Source organism: Mesoplodon mirus (assembly GCF_964341445.2).
Source record: "Mesoplodon mirus genome assembly, chromosome: 7".
Taxonomy (NCBI): Eukaryota; Metazoa; Chordata; class Mammalia; order Artiodactyla; family Ziphiidae; genus Mesoplodon; species Mesoplodon mirus.
Window position 1 is genome coordinate 12,592,942 of NC_138983.1, and position 23,735 is coordinate 12,616,676.

Consider the following 23,735-nt stretch of genomic DNA (forward strand, 5'->3'; position numbering starts at 1 on the left):
TGTGGCATGTGAACTCTTAGTTGCAGCATGCATGTTAGATCTAGTTCCCTGACCAGGGATCGAACCTGGGCCCCCTGCATTGGGAGCTCGGAATCTTAACCACTGTGCCACCAGGAAAGTCCCTAGGGGTTTGTGTATTTTTAAAATCATTAATAAGGTCTCTTGCAAAATTTCAGAGTGAGTACACACATCGTAACCATTGAAACATGCAGAGCTATAAAAAGAAGGAAAACAACAATCTCCCTCCCCTTTCTTCCCTTTGCTTCATCTACTCTTGGAGGCCACCAAAGTAAGCAGGCTGGTGTGAATCCCGTTTAGTACGCCAGCTCTGCAGTCTGTGGTTATGTAAAGGAAACTCACAGATAGATACTCACATATGTTTTTTTTCTTTACAAAAGTATTCTCATACTTTTGTAAGTATTTCTCTGTATTTTGCTTTTCTTTTTTCACTTCACAGTACAGCATACACATCTCTTCAGGTTTACAGATATAGGTCCATATCTTCTTTAAAGAGTCACGTTATATTCTGGGGAATTCCCTGGAGGTCCAGTGGTTAGGACTCTGCACTTCCACTGCTGAGGCCTGGGTTCGATCCCTGGTCGGGGAACTAAGATCCCGCAAGCTGCGCAGCACGGCCAAAAACCAACCAACCAAACAACCAAACAAACAAGAGTCACATTATATTCTGTAGAATAGATGAGCCACATTTTCCTCAATGCTCCACTGATGGATATGGGTTGTTTTGATGTCCGTAAATGGTAAAGCAATACCCAACTTTGTAAAAGTGTCTTTATTTATAGGTACTTTTATTTCCAAAGGATAATGTCCAAAAACTCAAATGGATCAAATGATCTATGCACGTTTTTTTGTTTTGGCTGCCCCTTGTGGCATGTGGGCTCTTAGTTCCCCAACCAGGGATGGAACACCCACCCCCTGCAGTGGAAGCATGGAGTATTAACTACTGGACCGCCAGGGAAGTCCTGATCTGTACACTTTTAATTTTAATAGATATTGACAGATGTGTTTCCAAAATATCTGTGGCAGTCACATCCCCATCAGTAAAGCAGGAGAGCTGTGTATTTTGGAAAACTCCCTAGGAGATTCTGAAGTGCAGCCCAGGATAAGAACCACTGGCCCAGAGCAAGCCCAGAATGGCCCCCAGGTTCCTGAAAGGGGTGTCAGGAGAGAATGAATGGGCTCCCAGAGATGTGAAGAAATGGTTCTTTTCAGCCCTCCCATCTCCCTCAGGCTGTGAGGCAAACCCTCCTGCCTCTGGAGAACTTCCTACAAAGCTCCTATATAAAGCATCATTGTGGGATGGAGTGAAGGAGGACATAGTTTGGGGTGCGCCTCGGGACCCAGGAAGAGCTCTGGGCTAGTGCGTGCCTTCCCTGTTGCAGTGGAGCTGGTCCTAAGTAAATGTTCAATCTCCTGGGAGGTGCCTGACTCAGGCTGAGAGGTTCTAGAGGGCTGGCTGGGACTGTGTGTGGCTCTCAGATGTCAGCAGGGTCAGGACTTCTCAGCCTCAGCCTATCACATTTCTTTTGAGCTCTGTGAAAGCTCTCCTTGGCTGGGGAAGGCAGAGCATGGAGGATGCGAGGGTGTGTGTGGCTTTCTGAGCTTTGAAGAGGAGACATGCTTTCCAAGGGCTGCGAGTTCCTAAGAAGGCCAACAATCATGTTGTCTTGATCCTCTCTTTTTTCGTAGACTCTGCGGAGACCATTAAGTACAAACAAAGAAAGGTAATACTCCCTTCTTCCCATCCAAGCCCACAGGAAAGTCAGCCTTGGCTGCCCCTCATGGTCTGCTTCACTCTATTCAGAAAGAGGTCTCAGTGTCCTAGAGCATCAGGGCGTGGGCACAGCAGTAGCTTTTCCATCCCATCTTGACTTCTATTCATGCTTTCTCTTTCTCCACCTCCCTCTCAAGGTCCCCTAATGGTGTGGCTCTTGTGTATGTGTGTGTGTGTGTCCAACTCTGCTCTCCATTGCAGGATAAAGCCAAAATGGAACTCCACCTACTTCTGGCTCTTCTACTTGGGACAGTTTCAGCTCTTCATCTGAGAAAGTCTCCTTGACCTTCAGCCTTTCTTTCTCTACTTGACTCCTTTCTATAGTTTATACGGTCAGAGTCACATAACCCCCTTCCTCTCTGGCCATCCCCTATTTCAGGATCTCTGCACAGAAAGGAGCGGGGACTCTAGGGCTGGAGTTGAAGGGATTCCTCAGGGCATCTGCATGTCTGCAGTCTTGGTTCTACTGTGACGGTCTCAATGTTGTCCTTTCTGCAAGATGCAAACGATGATCAAATGATCACTTCTTTTACTTTGAGCTCACCGAGTGTGCTGTGCTAAGCGTTTTCTATGCCTTATCTCCTTTAATCCTCATAGCATCCCCATGAGGTATGTGGTGTGCTATACCCATGTCACAAATGAAGAACTAAAGCTAGTAGATGATGGAACCAGAACAAAACCCACAACTGCCTGACTCTAAGTTCATGCCCGTCACCACCAGGACCTCATGTGGGAGGTTGGCTTCTCCTGGGGTGGAGTGGGCTCTGTTCCGGGTTCTTCTTCTTCCAGGGCTCTGCTTGCAAATGCCTGGGGCCAGGAGGGAGCTGTCCGTGGTTCTGGGGAGGAAGAGGGGAAGATGTGAAGGAGGGGCACTAGGCCTTTCTTCTTGCCAGGAACTGAAATGTCCAACATTGGGAGCCCCTTGGGAGATGACACCCTGCCTCAGGTTGGGGAGGTGCCAGAAAGTGAGGCAAAGGGGGTCCCTGTGGAGGAGCCGATGCTGCTAGAGGAAGAGGAAGACAGGGGCTCTGGAAGTGAAGATGCCCCCAGGGAAGAGGGGGCTGTTGAGTCCATCGCAGCCTTGGATGAGGTAGACAGGGACCTTCAGGGTCCTAAGGATGAGGACACAGTAAAACTGGAGGGCATCCCTGGATGCAAGACCTGCCGCTTCCTCCTGGTGGGGAGGCCCTGAATTTTATTCATGCTCAGGTGAGTGGCCGGCGATGGGGAGCTGGTGGCTCCAGCCTCTGTGTCGCTGGTCATTTTCCGCACTGAGGACCCTGGGGGTGTTAGCAGAGGCTGAGACCCGCAGAGGTGTTGGGGGTAAGAGGTGAGGGTCATGCGGAAACAGAAGTTTCATCTTAATCTCCAGCCTTCAAATGTCTGTGGGGCTGGTGGGGTGGCGGGTGAGTTTTGGAGACTTAGACACCCAGGACTAAGGTGACGTGAATTCCTGTGGGACAGGCACTCCATTCTTCCTCTTTCATTCTGCCCCGCAGTTGACGTGCCAGAGGTGCTACCGGGGCAGACTCATCTGCATCCACAACTTCAGCCTTAATTACCAGATCCAGTGCTTAGTCAGACAGATCAACCAGGGCCAAGTCTGGATCAGAGGCCAGGTCACCGGCTGGGTAAGAGGGGTCCCAGGTCTCAGTGGGGGGCACCCCCTGACCCCAGCCCATGTTCAACCTGCTGCAGATTTGTCTGTGCTTCTCCTCTACAATCCCCTGAAGAACTGGGGATAGATGGACACCTGGGTGAGACAACAAGGGGGCTGCCTAGGCATCGGGAACAGCCAAGCATTTAGAATCAGGGTGTTTAGGTGCGAGTTCTGCTCAGTCTCTGACTGTCTATAGGACCTGGGCAAGACCGTGAGCCTTGTTCCTCGTCTGTAGGGTGGGGTTGGAACTCCTGCCCTACCTCTTGTTAGAGCCAAAAGGATGGGGGTGTCACTGGAATGCATAGAGTGTGATGGTGACAAGCACTGTGGATCTACATTTCAGTTGACCAGGACTGTGTCCATTGTGGTCCAGCGGTCCTTTAAGGGCCAATGCCTGGCAGGCAGCGGGAGGGTCAGGCAGGGATAGTCCCAGCTCTGCCTGCCTGCTTTCCCTTTGCCCGTGTCCCAGCCCACCTCTTTCCCTCTTGCCTCCCCTAGGGTCGCTGCACACGCTTTTGCTGGCTTGATGGCACTCTCTGGAAGTTTGCATACGGGGCTGCTGGCCAGCTCTGGGGCAGCGCTGGTAGATGTGTGACCCTGTGCACCGGAAGTGAGGTGGTGGGAGTGGGGGTGAATAATGGCAAGGCCTGGGAGGGCGGAGGCTCCAGGAAGAGCCAGACCCTGCACAGGAGAGGCCTCCTGGCTCTTTAGACTCACCTCCACTGAGGTGTGGGGTAGGCAGAGGGGAAGGCCCTACTGGTGCTGAGTCAGGGAGAACAAGAGGCTGAGACTCCTTCCTGTTGCGTCTTCACAGGAGGCCACTGGCGTCGAGCTCCCTGTGGCGTGGCTCTCCCGATCATCTGTTCCTACTGAGCTGGAGCTTTGTGGGCAGCCTCCTCCCATCCCCTCCCCTCCAGCCCCCAGCAATAAAATTGTTTTCCTGAAACTGATTTCTTTTTCTTCCAATCATGGATCTACTCTGCTTAGCCCCACCCACGAGCTTTCTGCCATACAAGGACCACACCTCCCCACCCTACTGTCTTTCATGAAAAGGAACAGAAGTTATCACCCTCAAGGAGGATGGAGCATGGGGTGGGGTCTGTGTGGCCCGAGACAGAGGAATGGGCTCAGGTGGCTCTTTTCGTAGGACACCCCATTACCGGGCTCGTGCATTGCAGGTGCTGCCAGGACACCACGCATCTCTCTCCAGACTTTCAAGGTGAATTCTCAATGTACTGTACTTGCATCTCCACGTCTGAGGGCCTTTTCTTCCTCTCCCACAACCTGTGATCGCCTTAATGTGCCAGGATATTAACATGTCCCTGGGAACAGCCCACAACTCTCAGGAGTGGGTGTATGAGTACCCCAGTCCTTTGCCCCCTCAAGTGGAACAATTCTGGGGCAAGTATCGGGCACTGCTTCCCAGCGTTTCCCAGTGGGATTAACTTCCAGTTATCCACTGAGGTAGCTGGCTTTATAACACACATTTTATTGGCTGTCTTCTCTTCCCCACATGAACTCTCCTCTTCCCTACGACTGTCCCAGCACCTCCCATATAAAGTACTTGCACTCAAATCCTTGCCTCAGGGTCTGTTTCCGGGGAATCTCAATATAAGACAAACTGCTATAGGTCCAGCTCTGTGTAAGGTTTGGGAATATGACAAGACACAGCTCCCTGCCATTCGGGAACATACAGATGTTTGTAATACAAGCACAACAGCATCTACTAATTGTTACCTCTTATTGTGCACCCACAAAGTACCCCCTGCTGTGGCAGGCATCTTACAAAGATGACCTTGTTTTTTTGTTTTTTTTGTTATTTTTTCCGGTACTTGGGCCTCTCACTGTTGCGGCCTCTCCCGTTGCAGAGCACAGGCTCTGGATGCACAGGCTCAGCGGCCATGGCTCACGGGCCCAGCCGCTCCGCGGCATGTGGGATCCTCCCAGACCAGGGCACGAACCCGTGTCCCCTGCATCGGCAGGCGGACTCTCAACCACTGCGCCACCAGGGAAGCCCGATGACCTTGTTTGATCAGTAATTATTATCCCATTGTACAGAACCAGGCTCAGAGGAGTTATGACCTGCTTTTTTACCCAAGGCTGAACATCTAAATGTGACCCGTGCTGTGATTCAAGTATCTCCAGAGCGTGTTCTTTCAACCATTAGGATTTCATGTCTGGAAGTGTCGGCTGCTTCCAGGACATGATCATATGGGGACAGAGCACAGAGGGGAGGCACGAGAGACTCATCTACCCTTGGGTTCATCTTGGGGCATCGGACTCCAACCCAGCTGGAGATGAGGGAGTCCCAATCAGAGGTGAGGAAGGAAGGCATTCTGAACCCTCCCTCTAATGGGGAGGTGAGCAGAAAGTAAGGCATCAATGCTCCGAAGCCCACTTCCTCCGGGGCTCCTCAAATTCTTAGAAGTACAGATGGCCCCAGGGATTCCGTTCTATCTGGTGGCCCAGATAGAAGAGGCTACTTACGCAAGGTTGCACAGGAAGTTGAAAAAGATAGAAATCACACTGAGGTCCTTTGTAACTGCTGTTCTCTTGGTTTCAGTGACGGTGGAATTCTGACACACTCTTACGAGTTCAGCCCTGTGCTGTGTGCCGTGGAGGGTGCACTGGGAGAACGTTCCCTCCTTGCCCTCATGGACTTTGTATTCTGGTGTGGGGAGGCATTGCTTCTCTTTATTCCAGTACTACTAATAAAGAGTAACAAAATCTCTCATTTAATTGTTTATTGATCTTTATTGGAGTATAGCTGCTTTACAACGGTGTGTGAGTTTCTGCTGTACAGTGGAGTGAATCAGCCATACGTATACGCACATCCCCTCTTTTTTAAAACCCCTCATGTATTAAGCACTAAATAGGTGCCAGTGTCTGTATCAGGAGACTTTGTGCTCAGGTGAGACCTTGTTTTATTCCTCACAAATCTCTCTTGTTGGCAGTGGTTTGTGACAGAAGCGTGACTTCCAGTCCACAAAGGTCTCCTTTGGGGGATTAATGTCAAGGAGGGGGCATGAAGGAGCATTTGGGCTCCTGGTAACATCCTGTATCTTGACCTGGCCTGGGTTACGTGGGTGCATCCCCTCCGTGACAACGCCTCAAGCAGTGCACGCTACAGTGCACATTACAGGATGCATGTTAAAGATGCATCCTCAAGAAAAGCTTTAGGGCTTCCCTGGTAGCGCAGTGGTTGAGAGTCCGCCTGCCGATGCAGGGGACATGGGTTCGTGCCCCGGTCCGGGAAGATCCCAGATGCCGTGGAGCGACTGGGCCCGTGAGCCATGGCCGCTGAGCCTGCGCGTCCGGAGCCTGTGCTCCACAATGGGAGAGGCCACAACAGTGAGAGGGCCGTGTACTGCAAAAAAAAAAAAAAAAAAAAAAGCTTTCAATGAAATAAGAGGACTGGCCTTATGTCCCCAAATAAGGGCTTGTGTGGTATTTTTCCTGTCCAAAATGACGCTAACGAAGCTCTGGGAAGCTCAGCTTGTGTCTTTACAATGGTAACCCTAGTGTTCCTTGCATCGTCATGCCGGACACAGAGCGGGAGCTCAAGCAGCTCTCAGCGCTTACTTGCTGATGAGGGTCACAGTTCGGTCTCAGTTTCCTGACAAGGGCTACCCCCAGCTCCACATGCCAGGTGCTGTTCTGAGGGCTTTACTGGAGCTGATCTCATTTGAGGTAGGTCCTGTCCTTAGCCTCAATTTATGGATGGGAAAACTGAGACCCAGAGGGGCTGACCCTGGAATGGTGATTCCATTCTATCAAGACGTCACACTATGCTGCCCTCTGCATAACGTGGGGCTGGATGGACATTTGAGACGAGAGACAGAGTTTGAAACCCCTGTGAAGATAGATGCAAACAGTAAGCCAGAGAGTTGGCGTTTCATGGATGCTGAAAAGGTGGGCACCATTGGCTAGTCTGGGAGTAACACATTTGGGTGAATCAAAGAAAGCAAGGATGTAGGAGTCAAACAGACTAGGGTCAGACATGCCACTTCTAACTAGTTGTGTGAGCTTGGGCAAGTTATTTCACCTCTCTGAGCTTGTGTGGTAGGTCTGTGCGCTGGGATGGCAGTGTCTAATTGGCAGGATGATTGTAAAGATTAAGTAAGTAGGATAATGGATGGGAAAGCCTTAATGAAGCATAGTGTTTGGCATGTGGTAGACCTTCAAAAATGTCATTTCCGGACTTCCCCGGCGGCCCAGTGGTTAAGACTCCGCGCTTCCACTGCGAGGGGCGTGGGTTCAATCCCTGATCAGGGAACTAAAATCCTACATGCTGCACGGCGTGGCCAAAAAAAAAAAAAAAGAGTTATTTCCAGTTTTACATCAGACATCACCGTGGTGACTGAGCAGGGCCCTGAAGTCCCTGGGATGTCTTTGCCCAAGGTCAACCCCGGGGAGAGGCAGGCCAGAGAGAGGAAGTAGAGGGAAGGCAGGCGTGGGGGTGACTAGGGAGCCGAAAGGTCTTGGTTTAGGCCTGTCTCTGACTTGCTGTGTAATCTTGGCTAACTTATTTAAGTTCTCTGAGATGCCATTTCCTAATGTGTAATAAAGGGACGTTTAAATGACACAACGCTTGTAAAGCTTATCGTGGTGCTGGCCAACGGGAGTAGCCAACCTTATTGCTCATCCCAACCACTGAGTGAAATGAGGCCCCTGGCCTGGGCCCCAGGACTGGGGAGAATAATGGGGAGGGGGGCTAGTTTTCCACCCCTCCCCAGCTAAGGAAGTCTCCTGCTTGAACTCTGGAGACCAGGCTTTTGGGCCCTGGAATTAGACAATCAACCGCCAAGTCAGGTAGATAAGCTGAGGGTTGCGTCCGTTGGGCCAGGGAGATAACAGCCGAGACCGTTACTCTGAATTCAGGCCCAGAAGTGACCACTCAGATACTTCTCCATTTGTAGGTCCCCTGAGAGGGCAGAGGAGTGGAAGGAATCCAGGCCTTTTCACCCTCTGGGTGACCTGTCCCTGATGCCCTGAGCGCTGGAGGGCTGGGCTGGAATCCAAGGAACAAATATGCACTGCCCAGCTAGGATATCACAGAGTGGAGTCACCCACCCTGACAGGGCCCCAAGCTCTTGGCAGTGATGTCTGGCAAAATCAAGGCTCAGCGCTTGCTGGCCTCTCCTTGGATTGCAGTGAATGTGGCTGGAACTTGGTTGATTAATATTTTGACGTTTTGTTCATCATGGTAGCTTTACATCGATTCTGATTTTTAAGAAAGATGGCATTAAATATTTATTTATCTTGACTACTGAGTTCTTTAGTGTCCCCTTAAATTTTGCAACTGAGGCAAGTGCCTTCCCCTTAGTCTTGACCTTGGTCATGAAAGAGGGCTGGTGGGAGATGGGGAGTCGGGGTGGTGTGGGGAGGCTGGCCCACAGAGCATCTGAATGACTCTGCAGGAAGGTTTCCATTCCAGCTGCTGCCTCCCCACCAGAAAGATATGCCTCAAGGTTGGACAAAATAGCATGTTCTAGATCAGTGATCCTCAACAGGGGTACTTTTTCTTTCCAGAGGACATTTGAAAATGTGTGGAGACATTTCTGAGTGACATGATCTGGGGAGGCACGGTTGACATCTAGTGGGTAGAGACCCAGAGATGCTGCTAAACTTTCTACAAGACACAGGACAGCCCCTCCCCCAACCTTCAACAAAGAATGATTTGACTCCAAATAGTAATAGTGCAAGGGTTGAGACACTTGATCTAGAGCCACAGCATAAAGGAAGGAGCATAAGTTTTTCACATATTAAAGATAAGAAAGAGATGGAGAGGGAGAAGGAGAGAGAGAGGAAGAGAGTGAAGGAGGGAGGGTGGGAGAGGGAGAAGGAGAGAGAGAGGAAGAGAGTGAAGGAGGGAGGGTGGGGGAGAGAGAGAGAGAGAGAGAGAGATGGGGTGGGTAGAGAATGTTGGGAGCCCCAAAGACTTAGAAATCCCAGTTCCCCCACTTCCTGCATAACCTTGGCAAGTCACTTTCCCTCTCTGAATCTCATTTTTCACATCTGTGCAGTAGGGCTAATCATACATTTTCATGGGACTGAGGTTAGGAAGGTGAGCTTTCAAGGATGCAATGCACATAACGTACTTGGTCTAGATAAGAGCTCAGAAGGGCTGAGTCTCCCCTTCATCTCCCACCTCCTCTCCTGTGGTCTCCCTCTCCCTGGGATTCTCCACTTCATTTGCTGGAATATTGACCAGAGGAAGACTGCTCCTGGGGCTAAAGAGTATTGTTCAGACTGGGACCCTTTAGGGGTGCTGAGAATCATGCCTGGACAGTAGTCATCTGGGGCTTTCTCGAGCATACAAGGATGTTTGGGCACCTGCATATGGCAGGAGGCAGGTCCCTGATGTCCCAGCAGAGAGCAGGGCCCAAGGGTGGGAGGACAGAGCAAACCTCTTATCAGCTCCACTGTCCCCCCCCGCCCCCACCAGCCCAAGCCTGGGGCAATCGTCCTGGCTTCTTCCCACTTCCCCAAAAGCCCAGTATAAGGGTTGCCTCTGGCACCCAGGAGCCAGAGGCACTGAGAGTGGAGGCTCCAGACTCTGAGGACGTAAGTGCTCCCTCGGCTGCCCGGGAAGGAGAGGGCCAGGGCTGGGGGAAGCAGGACCCTATATGGCAAACACCCTGGAGGCCTGTCCTTAGGACCATTATGGCCACTATCCTTCCCCTTTCACCCCCAGTGTGAGTGAAATTGGCCCTCAATGTGAGCAGACCTGTTCCCATGGCGGCTAGCATCTGAGCTAAGTGCTGCCCCAGGGAGCAGTGATGGAGCTCTCAGGAAAAAGGGTCTTTTGTACTTGAGCTGACAACCCCCTGTTCTTTTCTTGACTCTCCAGCTCAGGGTCTGTTCACGGGGGGAGAAGGAAGCTCTCTAGTTTGCCCTTTAATCCACCAGTGAAGCAAACACTGCATCTCCACTGTGTGCCAGGGGCCGTGCAGACACGTGAGAAGTCCCCAAGGAGGAAAGGTGAAGCTGTGTCCCTGTCACAAGACTGAGGGGATATGAAATGCCTCCTGCTTCTGCCTCTTGTCCTGCTGGGGACAGTTTCTGCTCTGTATCTGGGTAAGTCCTCCCCTTCCGCCCTCATCCATTTTTCTCTTTTCTCCTCTTTCCTGCATCTGTTTTTGCTCTTGTGAGCCAGGGCCACAGCCTCCCCTCTTCAGTTGACCCAGCCCACCTCTAGTTAGATTTCTCCTGGACTCAGAACTGTGACCTGAACTTTCCGTCAGGGCTCTTTTGCAAGGAAAAACACCCACCTGTGAAGATGAGGGCTTCTCACAGGTGCTGCCTCCCACTCCCAAAATACCCCACCTGTGGTGTCAGCCAGGTTCTCATGCCTTTGGGTGTGTGATGCAAGAATTCTGGCTTGCCCAACCCCCAAGGGATCCTTCCAGTCTTGGTTCCAGATGGCGTCCCTCGGAAGGCTGAGTGGGGCCATCAGAGCTGTCCGTGGTCCTGGAAGAACAGAGAGCCCGGCCTGAGGGCAGGTTACCTCTTCTCTTCTTTCCAGAGAATGATGCCTCCCATCTGGGCAGCAGAGAGACACAGGCTGACCTGAGCCAGGATCTGGAAGGTTCGGGGGAACAGGAGGGAGAGCTGGCCCTGAATTATGGAGGGCTTGAGTCGGAGGAAGAGGACGCTGTGGCTTCCAGCTATCAAGATGCGTTTGAGGATGAGGGGGCCATGGAGTCAGACCCAGCTGCCCTAGACAAGGATTTGCAGTGCCCTAAGGAAGAGGACACAATTCAGCTTCCAGGCGGTCCTGGGTGCAAGACCTGCCGCCTCCTGTTGGTGCGGACCCCGAGGAAGTTTCGGGAAGCTCAGGTAAATGGCAGGGAGGTTACTATGGGGGACCAGGTGGAGGAGACAAGAGTGGAGGCAAACTTCTGTCCCCTGTCATTTGGACCAATGGTTCTCCAAGCCGAGTATGCATCAGAGTCTCCTAGAAATCTCATTAAAACACAGATTTCTGGGTCCCGTCTCCTCAATTTCTGATTTAGCAAGTCTGGGGCTTAAGAGTTTGCATTTATAACAAATTCACAGGTGGTGATATTTTTGGTCAGGAGACCGCACTTTGAGAACCACTGGCTTAGATAAAAAGCTTTGGTATAAGATATGCCTGTGCTAAATCCTGGCTTTGCTTGTCACCAGCCATTTTATTTGGGCAAGTCACTTCACCTTTCAGGGCTCCTGTATCTTCAATTTGTAAAATGGAGGTGTACCGTACCACCTCTTGGAGTTGTGGAGAGGATTTAAATAATACATGGAAAGTATTTAGAATAGTCCCTGGGTCATTGTAAACTCTCAGTAAATGGTGGCTGTAGTTATTCTGAATATTATTATTCTTTTCTGCAAGAAGTTCCTGACACCAAATAAAGGAACAAGAGACGGGATTCAGGGGGGCGATAGATCCCTGATTTCTGACTTGGAAAGGGATGAGGGGGTCTCTCCTGGAGACTCAGGGACTTGAGAGAAAACAGTGAATTTTCTACCCCACCTCTTCTCTCTGCAGAGTATATGCAGGAAGTGCTACCGAGGCAACCTCGTCTCCATCCACAACTCCTATTTCAACTATCGCATCCAGGTCTGGGTCAGTAGGATCAACCAAGCACAGGTCTGGATCGGAGGCTTCATCAAGGGCCGGGTAAGCGAGGGGCCAACTCCCAGGTACACGAAGGTCTTTCTGATTGCCTCAAGGGACCACCTGCTGGCATAAAGCCTCATCCCAGCAGCTGAAGCTGGCTCATACCGGCTTAGGAGAACTGATGATTGAGTGCTTCTCTTCCTAACTCCATGTTCAGTGGCTTCATGCTTGTAGCTTGAAATCTGCCATGGTGGATGTATTTACACCAAGGAAATTGACAATTATTACAAATCAGGTTTCTTTCTTCCCTCTAGCCTCTCACCTTCCCCCAAAGCTGGTTGTTACACGTTTACCAGCACACTCCCGGCGTCAGGAGATAGATTCTATATCTAGTTTGGTCCCTTACTAGCTGAATGACTGCCTCCAAATTTCAGTTTCCTCATCTCTAAAGTAGGGTCCTTCTCTCAGAGTGGCCTTGGGATTGTGGACAAATAAGTGCCATTATATTTGCTACTCAAGTGTGGTTCACGGACCAGCAGTATCAACATCACCGGGTAGCTCATTAGACATGCACGATCTTGGGCCCCGCCCCAGACCTCCTGAATCAGAATCCACATTTTTCACTAGATCCCTAGGAGATCTGTGTGCACAGTGAAGTTGGAGAAGCCTACTCTGTGTGATAGCCGGAAGTGATGTTTGCTCTTCCATTGTCATTGCCTGCGAACGCTCAGGGATGGGTCTCAACGGTATCCTAGGCAGGTAGTCAGTGAGAGGAGATTATATATACAGTGTTCAGGAAGGGATACCCAGTGGGCTTTCTGGAGACCCAGAATCTGTCTGTCTCTCTGGACCTCTGCTCTCTGACCCAGCCTCTCTCTTCTCTAATTCCAGTGCCAGAAATATCACTGGACTGATGGCAGTGCCTGGAATTTTGTACACTGGGCCTCAGGACAACCTGGGAATGGGAGAGGCCGCTGTGTGGCCCTGAGCACCAGAGGTGAGGGGGGCCGGGCACCAGGACAAGGGGAAGGGGTGGCAAGGTGGACTCCCACACATGTCCCTTTGAGCTGCCTGAACACACCTCCCCAAACCCACACCCTCCCTCCAACTGGAGAACCAATGTCCCTGTCTGTGAGGAGGGCTGAGATGTAGGGATTCCTTAGAGCAAAACCAGGTGATGAGGCTCCCAGTACAGGGGCTAGATGAGGACTCTCCATCCTCCCAGGCAAAGCTGGGCTCGGGGCCTGGGGGCTCCTTTCCTTCCTCTGATATGATGGCGACAAGGAGTGAATATGGGACAGATGGGAGGAACAGATGTGAATGTAAGGTGTGGATGAGGCATGAGGTGAAGATGCGGGCATTAAGGATGACTGACATAATTTGCCAGCTTTGAACAGCATGGCTGCCAGATGTGAGGGAACTTATTACAATGGCTGGACCATATGGGTTGGAGTAAGATGGCCGAGATTCACATCCCAGCTGTGCCACTTGCCAGCTGAGACACAGGCAAGTTATCACTCCCACTAAGCCTCAGTTTCTTCATCTGTGAAACGAGAGTGATGACAGCACTGACCTCTTGGAGAGTCATTGTGAGGATTAAACGATAGTCCATATAAAGCACTTAGCACATTGCCTCTGCAAGGGAAGAGATCAATGGCTAGTCCGGATGTGTGGGAAACCTGTGGCCATCGGATCATGACTACGGCAGGCAAAGATGACATATGAGGTGCCTGAGGAGGGGAGGAGGGAGCACAGGCCACACACGCAGGTGGGCAGCTGACATCACTGTGCTCTCTACCGCTAGGGGGTCGCTGGCGACGAGCTCGATGCAAAACACGTCTGCCCTTCGTCTGCGCCTTCTAAGCCAAGCCAGAGGCACGGAGATCCTCCCTTCACGCCCTCCTGGTGGCCTCTGTCCTACCCTTGGCACTTGTCCCCAGCCTCTGCGGATCATAAAGCCAGACTTCCCACAGCATCTCCTGACTCTTGTTTCTTCATTGAGCACTTTAGAGGAGTTGGACTCTGGGTTGGAAAATCCTGGAAGCATTCACTTCGGTTTCGTGGGGAGTGGAGTGGGACTTTGAGGAAAGGAAAAGATGTTGCAGTAGGGCGCCGGATTGGGGGGGCGGGGCGGGGGCGGGGCCCCGGGGTGTGTCTGCAGCGCCACCTGGGGGCGGAGTGCGTACCAGGCGGCGGTCCTTCTCGTTCCGGCGCCGAGGATTCCACACCGCGCGCCCCACCTCCCCCAGGTTCTGGGAGGAAGAACTCCTTTGGTGAGGGGGTGGGGAACTGACCCTGTTGCTCTGTTTGGATTCAGTAAAATGTGCGGGGCGGGGTGGGAGTGGCGGCTTTCCAAAATGGAGGCTCTGTGGCAGATTCAAGAATTGGATGGACCATTGAGGTGCCACCTGCGCTAACCACGTAGGGGGGAAGAGAAAGTAGTCTGTCGGGGCAGCCGGCTTCTCTAGACCTGTGTCTTTGTCACTTATGATAATGGCCCCTATTTTCCACTCTCCCAGCCACCTGTGTGTGAGTTCAGAGGCCCCAACTTCTTCTGAGATGGTTCTCCACCCCATTCCCAGGAGGGTGGCTGTCCTCCTCACTGCACCCCGAATCCTTCGTCCCCTCCCCGGTCCCCAGCCTACCTCCCCTCCCTAGAGGGGCCGCATTCTCAGGAAGGAGCTGCCTCTCATCCCAGGGCCCTTTAAAAAAAAATTATTATTATTATGTTTATTATTATTTTTGGCTGAGTTGGGTCTTCGTTGCTGCGCGAGGCCTTTCTCTGGTTGCAGCGAGCAGGGGCTACTCCTCGTTGCGGTGCGCGGGCTTCGCAGGCTCTAGGCGCGTGGGCTTCCGTAGTTGTGGCACACGAGCTCTAGAACGCAGGCTCAGTAGTTGTGGCGCACGGGCTTAGTTGCTCTGCGGCATGTGGGATCTTCCCAGGCCAGGGCTCGAACCCGTGTGCCCTGCATTGGCCGGCGGGTTCTTAACCACTGTGCCACCAGGGAAGCCCCTCATCCCGGGGCCTTGGGCCCAAAGTCAGGGCATCTGTAGCTGTGTGGCTCCAATGCTGGTTCTACAGCCCCAGGTCTCCTCTGCTTCTCCCATTTTCTCACATCCTGGGGACATTGAGAGAGAACACTGTTGCTGCTCTTAACTTTGCTCCAGGCTGGGCTCCAGGAAGGATCTGGGCTTGATGAAGCGAGAAACTCAGACTGGAAACTGGGTATTCAGAGGACAGAGAGCCCCGGGTTGTGAGAGAGAGAGAGGGATAGAAAGAGAGACTTCTATGGGGGTGTAGTTCTACATGGGGCGCAGGGAGAAGGTACAAGTATTTCTGGGGGCGCACACATACACATGTGTATATGTATCTTGGTGTGTACAAGAGTCAGTCTTTGGATACCTGTGTATATGTGAATCTATATTTGTAAATATGCATAAATCTGTGTGTGAGTCATCATGTATGTGTTGTGCGTACGTTTTATACATCTCTATTTATGGATATGCCTTTACGTCTGTGTCCATCTTTGAGTGTGTGTATCTGTGTAGCTTTGTACCTTATACTCCTGAATCTGTATATGCATACATATGTGTGTACCGCTGTGTCTTTGGCCAGTATCTTTGGGAGTATGTGTACACGTCAGTGTGTCTGAGCATACCTGTGTACAGGTCTACCTTTGTGCATGTATGTGTGTGTGTATCTGTACAGCTATCTGATGAAATGTGGAGTTGTTTTTTTTTTAATTGATCTTTATTGGAGTTTAACTGCTTCACAATACTGCGTTAGTTTCTGTTGTACACCAAAGTGAATCAGTCATATGCATACATATGTCCCCATATCCCCTCCCTCATGAGCCTCCCTCCCACCCTCCCTATCCCACCCCTCTAGGTCATCGTAAAGCACCGAGCTGATCTCCCTGTGCTATGCTGCTGCTTCCCACTAGCTAATTATTTTACATTCGGTAGTGTATATATGTCGCTACTACTCTCACTTAGCCCCAGCTTCCCCCTCCCACCCCGTGTCCTCAAGTCCATTCTCTATGTCTACATCTTTTTTTTTTAGATTCCATATATATGCGTTAGAATACGGTATATGTTTTTCTCTGACTTCACTCTGTATGACAGACTCTAGGTCCATCCACCTCACTACAAATAACTCAATTTCGTTTCTTTTTATGGCCGAGTAATATCCCATGGTATATATGTGCCACATCTTCTTTATCCATTCATCTGTCAATGGACATAGGTTGCTTCCATGTCCTGGCTATTGTAAATAGTGCCGCAATGAACATCGTGGTACATGACTCTTTTTGAATTATGGTTTTCTCAGGGTATATGCCCAATAGTGGGATTGCTGGGTCATATGGTAGTTCTATTTTTAGTTTTTTAAGGAACCTCAATACTGTTTTCCATAGTGGTTGTATCAATTTACATTCCCACCAGATGTGGAGTTTTTGGAACAGAAAATCCAGTTTTGCCAGATGTGCTTTGTTTCTAAAGATGCTGGAGTTGATGGAGCAGGACAGGATCGGAGAACCCCAGGGGAAGTGGCTGGTGACGAAGCAGCAGGCTTGAGTCCCTTGAACGTGAGCAGGCCTCTGGCAACAGGAGAAGGAGCCTTGACACTGCTATGAACCTCACCAGTGCTGGGCCCTGGGGACTGCCTCTAGGTGAAGAGGCCTGTCCTCAGTAGAGGGGTCTGTCCATCTGCCTTGGATAGGGATTGGGTCAGGAAGCTCTTAATCACAGCATGTCAGTCTCCCCAAGGGCATGGAAGGGGAGCTGCCTGGAGGTCAGGCTCCTACCCAAGTCCCTGCATTGTGTACTGCAACAAGCTAATCTTGATGCTGTACTTCTAGAAGCAGCAGAAGCAGTGGGGGGTGGGAAGGATGAGCTCTGCACAGGTAGCTCTGGGACTGGTATTTCTGGGACTTGCTGAATGGCAAGCCCCCTCTTATCAGCCTCCACTTATCTCCTTGGTGGGGAATGGGCTCTAGCTAATCCCAGTAACCAAATACACTGCCAGCCAAGGCCAGAGGTAGAGGGAGGGAGGAGAAAGGGGCGGGGTAGGGTGGTGCTCAGACCCTTCCAGACTGAAGCTTGCTTGAGGCAGGCCAGGGTAGAAAAGATGTCCTTCAAATATCCAGTACTGTCTGTTAGTGGGCCTCCGGTTCAACCATTATATATTCATTCCTTTGGCTGTTTAAGGCCTTTCAGACTCGAAGCCCTTGATTAAAAAGCAAATATTCTTAGTACAAGAAACTCCTGAGTGTGTTGCCTATCAATACCTCTGGAAGATTGATTGGTAACTTGCCGAGAACCAGGTTTTGTGAGGAGGAACACAGAAGGGAAAAATGTGTGTAACTGTCAGCGTGCATGGGTGGGGGGTTGTGGAGAAGAAAAGCTATTAACAAGGAGATAATGAAGCAGAGAGTGCTGTGCTCACAGTTTTCTCTTCCTGGGGACCTAGGAAGACTATATTCCCCAGTATTCCTTGCAGTCAACCTGGGCTCTGCAGCATGATACCGAGTCTGGCCAGTGCAATGTGGTTGGATGTGATACAAAGGCCAGACCTGGCCTTTATATGATCCCCTATGATCATCCATGATCCTCCAGTTCTCACTTTCCTTGCCACAGTGATCTGGGGGTCCATGTATCTCAGATGGCATAGCTGCCAGGTGGAAGGGGCTGACTGACCTACGTTGTTGTATTAAATCCTGAGGTTTCACAATTAACTTGTTACTGCACAAAAATCTGCTTTAGCCTAACACATATAGAAAAGAAGGTGCCAACAAATTCCCAGGCAGATATGGCCCAGAAGTCAAGATCCCAGACTCTGGAGTCATAACGGTCTGGGTTCAAGTCCCAGCTCTACCACTTCAGTTTTAAAACCTTACTCAGCCTCAGTTTCTTCTATAAAATGAGGGTTGAATGAGACAATGCCTGTCACACATTTAACTGATTGCTTGGCGATGGTGAGTTATCACTAAATGTTAGCTTTGATGCTGCGCTGTTAGGAATGAGCGTGGGTTTCAGGTCAAATGTCCACGTATTGCAAATTTCTTTTTCTATTTCTAGGATTAACGACAAACCGTAGCAAGCTTACCAGGGTTGGTGTGAGGGGTCACGTGATTATGTTGGTGACTGTGCTGAGTACACATGATGCAGCGGAGGTGAGTCAGTTACTGGGATCAGCCCTACGTCTTGCACAGGGAGCCATAACCTAGTTCAGCCGCGGGGAAGACAACATCAGGCTCACACATACAGAAGCTCAGGCTCGGGATGGGCTGGCAGTCTCAGGACGGGCTGATGCGCCCGTAGGAGGACCACCGCAGTCTGGAGGAAAGGGTCCCCCCAGGACGGAGCTGCCTCTGTCTCCTCCTCAGACAGTATCCCTGTGACCCCAGCCTCAGCCCATCCTCCTGAGAGCTGGATTCACCGGGGCTCCTGGTGGGAGAGCTCAGCTCTGTCTTCACTGATGTCTCTGCTGGTCAGATCTCCAGATGCTGCCTGATTGCCTAGGCCACCCAGGGGGAGGTGTTACCCCATCCTCTTGAGGATGGGGCTGGGGGTGAAGGCAGAGTGGGGAAGGTGGTGATGGGCCTCATGTGGTGTAATCTCACCCCTTCTCTCCCTGGGGTGGGGGATCAGAGGGGTTGGGCCTTCCCGAACTGCCCCCCAAGCTGCCTGCACCTTCTGTAGAGGGGCCAGCCCTCCACGTACAGTTAAGCTCGTCTCTGCTAAGACCTCATGATCAGGCCTGCGAGCCAACCTTTCCAAGGGATTTACCACGAAGCTAGTGAAACTTACACTCCAGGGCCGCTCACCTGCCTGAGCCCCTTCTAATCCTAAAAGATGACCCACATTGCATATGCTTCAGGCTTCATAAAACCTGGATCTGCTCCTGGTGAGATTTCTGGGCCTCCACTGTGGAAGAGCCCAGAAGGGGAGGGGGCGTCGGGGCAAAGGAAGACGGGGCGGGCTTGGCGTGCTCTCAGCAGCCTTCCCAGCTGCCTGTTCCTTCCTCCTTCCCTGAGTGGCGGGACACCTGCTTCTCTTTGTGCCACTAACTGTGGGACGCTGGACGAGTCATTTTCCCTCTCTGGCCTAAGTCTGCTCATCTGTAAACAAGAGAATCAGACAAGATGGTTCCTAAAGCCCCTTTAGTTTCTGACATTAGAGGACCGACCACCTCATCAGGGCCCCGCGGGGACTGGCCTGCAGACCGGCTGCTCGCCGGGCGCTGGGTCTCACCGGGCCTTTCCGTCAATGTGCTGGAGGAGACTTGCTGACCTCCTGGAACAGGGCACCAGGTTGGGGAATCCTGTCCCGCCCTGGGGGAGCCTAATTGGGCTCCCGGAGTGAGGGGCCTGGAATGTGTATGAGCACGTGGAGGTCCCCGAGAAAATGAGAATGGTCTCTTCTCTCGCTTGGGGTGAGGGAAGGAAAAATTCACTGACAGTTACGCCTCCTATTTCCTTCTGAATTTGGGACCCACCCATGTCAGAGAGAGACCCCGCACCCCAGTCCTACTGATCTCCCCTAAAACGGGGCCTGCCTGCGTTCCTGGGGACAGCATGGGGCTTACTCTTGACTAAGCTGAAACTAATCATGGTCAAGGTGGAGGAGGCTGAAGCAGCAGGGCAGACGGCCCCCGGGGGTTCATTCTCTCCTTGTGGGGTGTGGGCGGTGGAGTTAGTCAGACGTGGGTCCAAATCCCAGCTCTCTCGCTTCCTGGCTGTGTGGCCTGGGGCAAACGACTCAGTCTCTCTGAGCCTCAGTGTATCTTCAAAATAGGGAAGCTAATATCTACCTCGTAGGATTATTCTAAGGATTAAATGAGATAATGTGTGTGAAAGTGCCTGGCATTTGGGAGGCCCTTGTGGCCACTAGCTATTCCTATTATTAGCTCTACTTTTCGGAAGGGGATGACTCAGGTACCACTGCCCTGGGGGTCCTGGGAAGCACAGAGGGGTGAGGCGAGGGGGGAAGGTGAGACTGAGGTCTTAGTGGGAACAGGACCTGTCTGTAGAGCAGTGGGAGGGCCAGACACCTGGTCCCGGCTGTGGCCTCAAGGGGTGAGCAGCAAAAATGAGAGCCTCTCCTCTCTCCCATCCCCCCTTGCCCAGGTGGGACCCTCTGTTGGGAGGCCTGGAGCCCAAGGGTGAGAGTGGGGCCCACAGAAGAGGCCCTAGTGGCCAATGGAGTAGGCGCCTGAGTCCGTGGACTGCTTCTCCTCTGTGGTCTGGTCGCTGGGGTACACCGGGTTGGCCGAGGCCGTGACCTGCAGCGTGGTCTCGTTCACCTGCAGGCAGAAGGGCTGGCATGATCGTGCTCTGACTGTGGGCAGGGTCCTCTGGGCCCCCGTGGGACAGACTCAGCCTTTGGGGCTCACAGCCCGGTCATAGGGGAGCTAGAGCGAGTCTGTGACCCCAAGACTCTTCCCATGCACCTCAAGGGCAAACAGACCTGAGCCAACCAGTAGCAGGATTTGTCCCTCCCCGAAGCAAAGAGGGGACCGTGAGTGGATGCGGACGATGACCACAGAGCCCACTCTTGGCCAGACCCCCTCTTGTCGGGATCCCCAGTACGCACTGAGGCCCAATGAACTCCCCTTCAGAGGCCCCCAGAAAGTGGGTCCCTGAGAGTCTGGGGTCCAGCTCCCCTCTTCCTCTCGTGGGTGCACCCCCCCCCGCCGACTCACCTCCTCAAACTTCTTGGCTTTGTACTGGTCGGCCCCCTTGAGGAAGTTGAGCAGGATGATGTCGCAGAGGACAGTCCCCTGGAGGAGGAGAGCAGGGCGGCTCAGAGGGGCTGCAGGGTGGGAGCGGGGCGGCGGGAAGCACGGGCAGCGGGCAGGACTGCCCTCGGGGTCGGGGTGAGTCCTCCAGAGACACCTGACTGATGGTTCCTCTTAGGAAAACATCGAGGGGCTTTGCAGAATATCTCCAGAACCCACCTCCCCAGCTCCTGGGGTGAGCCCAGACCAGAGCGCAGAGAGAGGACTTGGTGGGAGACGCAGAGGGACCGCGGGGGTCCAAGTCCCTGGGGACGGGGCTCTGTCCCCACCTTGCCAGCTGGGCTCTGTTCCTCGACCGAGCTCTTGGGTCTGGGGACCCTGGAGTCTCCTTGCCCCCCTTCACGGTGGCAAACGGGGACTTTGTAGCAGCGGGGGTCTGCCATGGAGGGAGTGAGCTCTCCAGGACTGGAGATGTTCACGCAAGGGCTGGCCCAGCAGGGAGGTGAGGGCGAGAGGTTGGGCTCACGGTCTGGGAAGGAGAGGGTCACCGCTTGCCCAAACCCTGCCAGCCCGGGCTGCACCCTGAGTGGCCTCCGGACTGAACCCAGAGGGGCTGCACTCACCACTCCCACAGACGTGAAGGCTGCCACGGAGCTGATGATGGTGGGAATGATGTCAAACTTGCCAGCCTGTGTGTGCAAAGACCCGGGTGAGTGGGCACAGCTCCAGCAGGGCCGGGGCGAGGCCTGACGTGGAGCTTGGACTCCCAGCCAGGGAGACCCTGGAGCCAGGAGGGCTCTTGGTGGATCAGCAGGCCTCACCTGCTGTGGACATGTGACCAGCGAGGGTCTCAGAGCTGGTCAGTGGCAGGACCCTGCCCCCAGAGGAGCCTCTTTAGGGCCCAGGATGGGTCCGGGTTTCTTCCCCTATCCCCCGTGTCTGCCTGGCCCAAGCACTCACATTCCCATACACCAGCACGTCGAAGCGGATGCCAAAAGCCTTCAGAAGCGTGCGGTACTCACTGCCGTTCTCCATCTTGTAGTACTTGGCAAACCTGGAGGCCAGAGGGGAAGGTGGGTCCCACTGTGGGCTCCTGTCTCTCTTGCCTGAAAATCCAGGGGCCTCTAGAGCCCTATGACCCTCACCTACCGAGCAACCCTTACTGATGGTTTGGTGGGACACCCGCCGTGGTCCTCCCTGTGTGGTGAGCTGAACCCCTGCACAGGCATCACCTTGGGGGTTTGTTAATAAGGCAGATTTCCAGGCCCCACCCTGAACCCATGGCATCAGCATCTGTGTGGGTAGAGCCCAGGACTCTGTCTTTTACTGTGTTTTTTTTTTTTTTTTTTTTTTTTTGCGGTACGCAGGCCTGTCACTGTTGTGGCCTCTCCCGTTGCGGAGCACAGGCTCCAGATGCACAGGCTCAGTGGCCATGGCTCACAGGCCCAGCCGCTCCATGGCATGTGGAATCCTCCTGGACTGGGGCACGAACCCGTATCCCCTGCATCGGCAGGTGGACGCTCAACCACTGCGCCACCAGGGAAGCCCTCTGTCTTTTAAATAATTTCCCTAAATGATTCTGACGTGTATGAAAGTTGGAGCCCAGCTGGACTCCAAGCTTCTTCAGTTCTCTTTGTTTGGGTATCCCAGGGCCCGGCAGGGGCTCCTCTCTCCACAGGCTTCTCAGCCTATTGGGTTCAAAACCTTGTTCTGCCACATGTCAGCTGTGCAACTTGGGCCTGTTGCTTAACCTCTCTGATACTCGATTTCCTCATTTGTGAGTGGGAATAATACAGAAGTCCCGCTTCAAAGGGTTGCCATGAAAATGGAATGAAACCACATGTGTCAGGGGTTTAGAATAGTGTCTGGAACAACGTAAGCACCCAGGAAATGCTCACGTTGATTTCTAGAGCAGTTTCTAGAGCAGTTTCAAAAAGTGCCTTTAGACACCTCATCTCACACACATGTGGGATAGGGATGTGACTGCTCTGTTTTTCAAATGAGGCTCCAGGGGTTCAGTGACTGGTCCAGGGTTACCCAACTGGCTGAGACCTGGGGCTGGATTTGCCCCAGTTCAAGGATTTGTCCCCTGTACCTTCTCTGCCTGGGCTGCTGGCTGCCAGGAACCGTGCTGGAGACTGATAAGAATGATCGCATGTAATTCTCACCAAACACAGTGAGGTGGGTGTTCATACCCCCACTTGGAAGATGCCTGTGGGGTGAAGGGACCCGCCTGTAGTCTCACAGTCAGTAAGGATTCGAATTGCATTTGGCTTTTGGCTTCTAAAGCCAGTGCGTTTCCCCTTACACGGCTCTGCCCACCACGGGCCAAACTCTAACATTAGCAAAGTGCAATCTCTTTGGGCTACTGTCCCAAAGGTGTAACACAGGCTCCTGAGGCCAGCATCCCAGGAAGGTGGTGAGGATTGAGGGGGAGGATGGTCGAGAACGAGCTCAGAAACCTCCGTAACTGTGTGGCATGGACATCGGTCTCATTCGGTGCCTCCCTTTCAGTGTTTCCAGTCCCCAGAGATTCCCAGGCCAGTCCCAGGCCTCTCCCAGCACAAAGAGGGCATCTGAGAAACTCCTTCCCTGGAAGTGTTCCGTGATTGACGTGACACCCCTCCCAGGGCTGTTTGCCTTCGAAACTGTCCAGCAGGGAGAATGAAGTGCTGAGCCCAAGGGGATGAATAACGGAGAGCTCACGGGCAGAGGAGGAAGGTCATTTGTGGCGGGGAAGAGCCTCCTTAAACTGTAAGTATCGGCCACTGTCTGCTCTGGCTGCCAGGGAACTTTGGGGTCAAGCAGAAATGGGTTTAAATCCTGGCTGCACCACTTGCTGGCGGTGTGGGGCCTTTTAGGGGACTTAGCCCTCAGGGTTTGACTTCCCACGCCTATAAAATGGGGGTGCTCAGGCCCCCTTTGCAGGTCTGTTAGCGAG

The 23,735-nt window shown here is 52.5% G+C and overlaps 2 protein-coding genes across 3 annotated transcripts; both read left to right on the forward strand.

Moving 5' to 3' along the window:
* Positions 1-2,693: 2,693 nt before the first annotated feature.
* Positions 2,694-4,325, forward strand: LOC309808754 (bone marrow proteoglycan-like; the record flags this gene model as incomplete). Its single annotated transcript, XM_082629347.1, has 5 exons — positions 2,694-2,969; positions 3,292-3,423; positions 3,649-3,663; positions 3,951-4,062; positions 4,267-4,325. 5 exons carry the CDS (start codon positions 2,694-2,696, stop codon positions 4,323-4,325), a joined length of 594 nt encoding a protein of 197 aa, XP_082485473.1.
* Positions 4,326-10,416: 6,091 nt separating this feature from the next.
* On the forward strand, positions 10,417-13,972 carry LOC309808663 (proteoglycan 3-like). Of its 2 annotated transcripts, none has more exons than XM_082629204.1 (5): positions 10,417-10,532; positions 10,981-11,294; positions 11,983-12,114; positions 12,946-13,051; positions 13,859-13,972. In XM_082629204.1, the coding sequence occupies exons 1-5, from the start codon at positions 10,472-10,474 to the stop codon at positions 13,915-13,917; spliced, it is 672 nt and encodes a 223-aa protein (XP_082485330.1). In that variant the 5' UTR covers positions 10,417-10,471; the 3' UTR covers positions 13,918-13,972. The 2 variants fall into 2 exon arrangements, with proteins under 2 accessions (XP_082485330.1, XP_082485331.1); XM_082629205.1 differs by having other exon boundaries at positions 12,952-13,051.
* The last annotated feature ends 9,763 nt before the right edge of the window (positions 13,973-23,735 follow it).

Excerpts from the sequence above, each read along its gene's own strand:
- LOC309808663 (XM_082629204.1), top strand. The coding sequence starts at position 10,472 with ATGAAATGCCTCCTGCTTCTGCCTCTTGTCCTGCTGGGGACAGTTTCT. Across the intron at positions 10,533-10,980 it reads AGTTTCTGCTCTGTATCTGG|AGAATGATGCCTCCCATCTG; the intron begins GTAAGTCCTCCC and ends TCTTCTTTCCAG. Across the intron at positions 11,295-11,982 it reads GGAAGTTTCGGGAAGCTCAG|AGTATATGCAGGAAGTGCTA; the intron begins GTAAATGGCAGG and ends TTCTCTCTGCAG.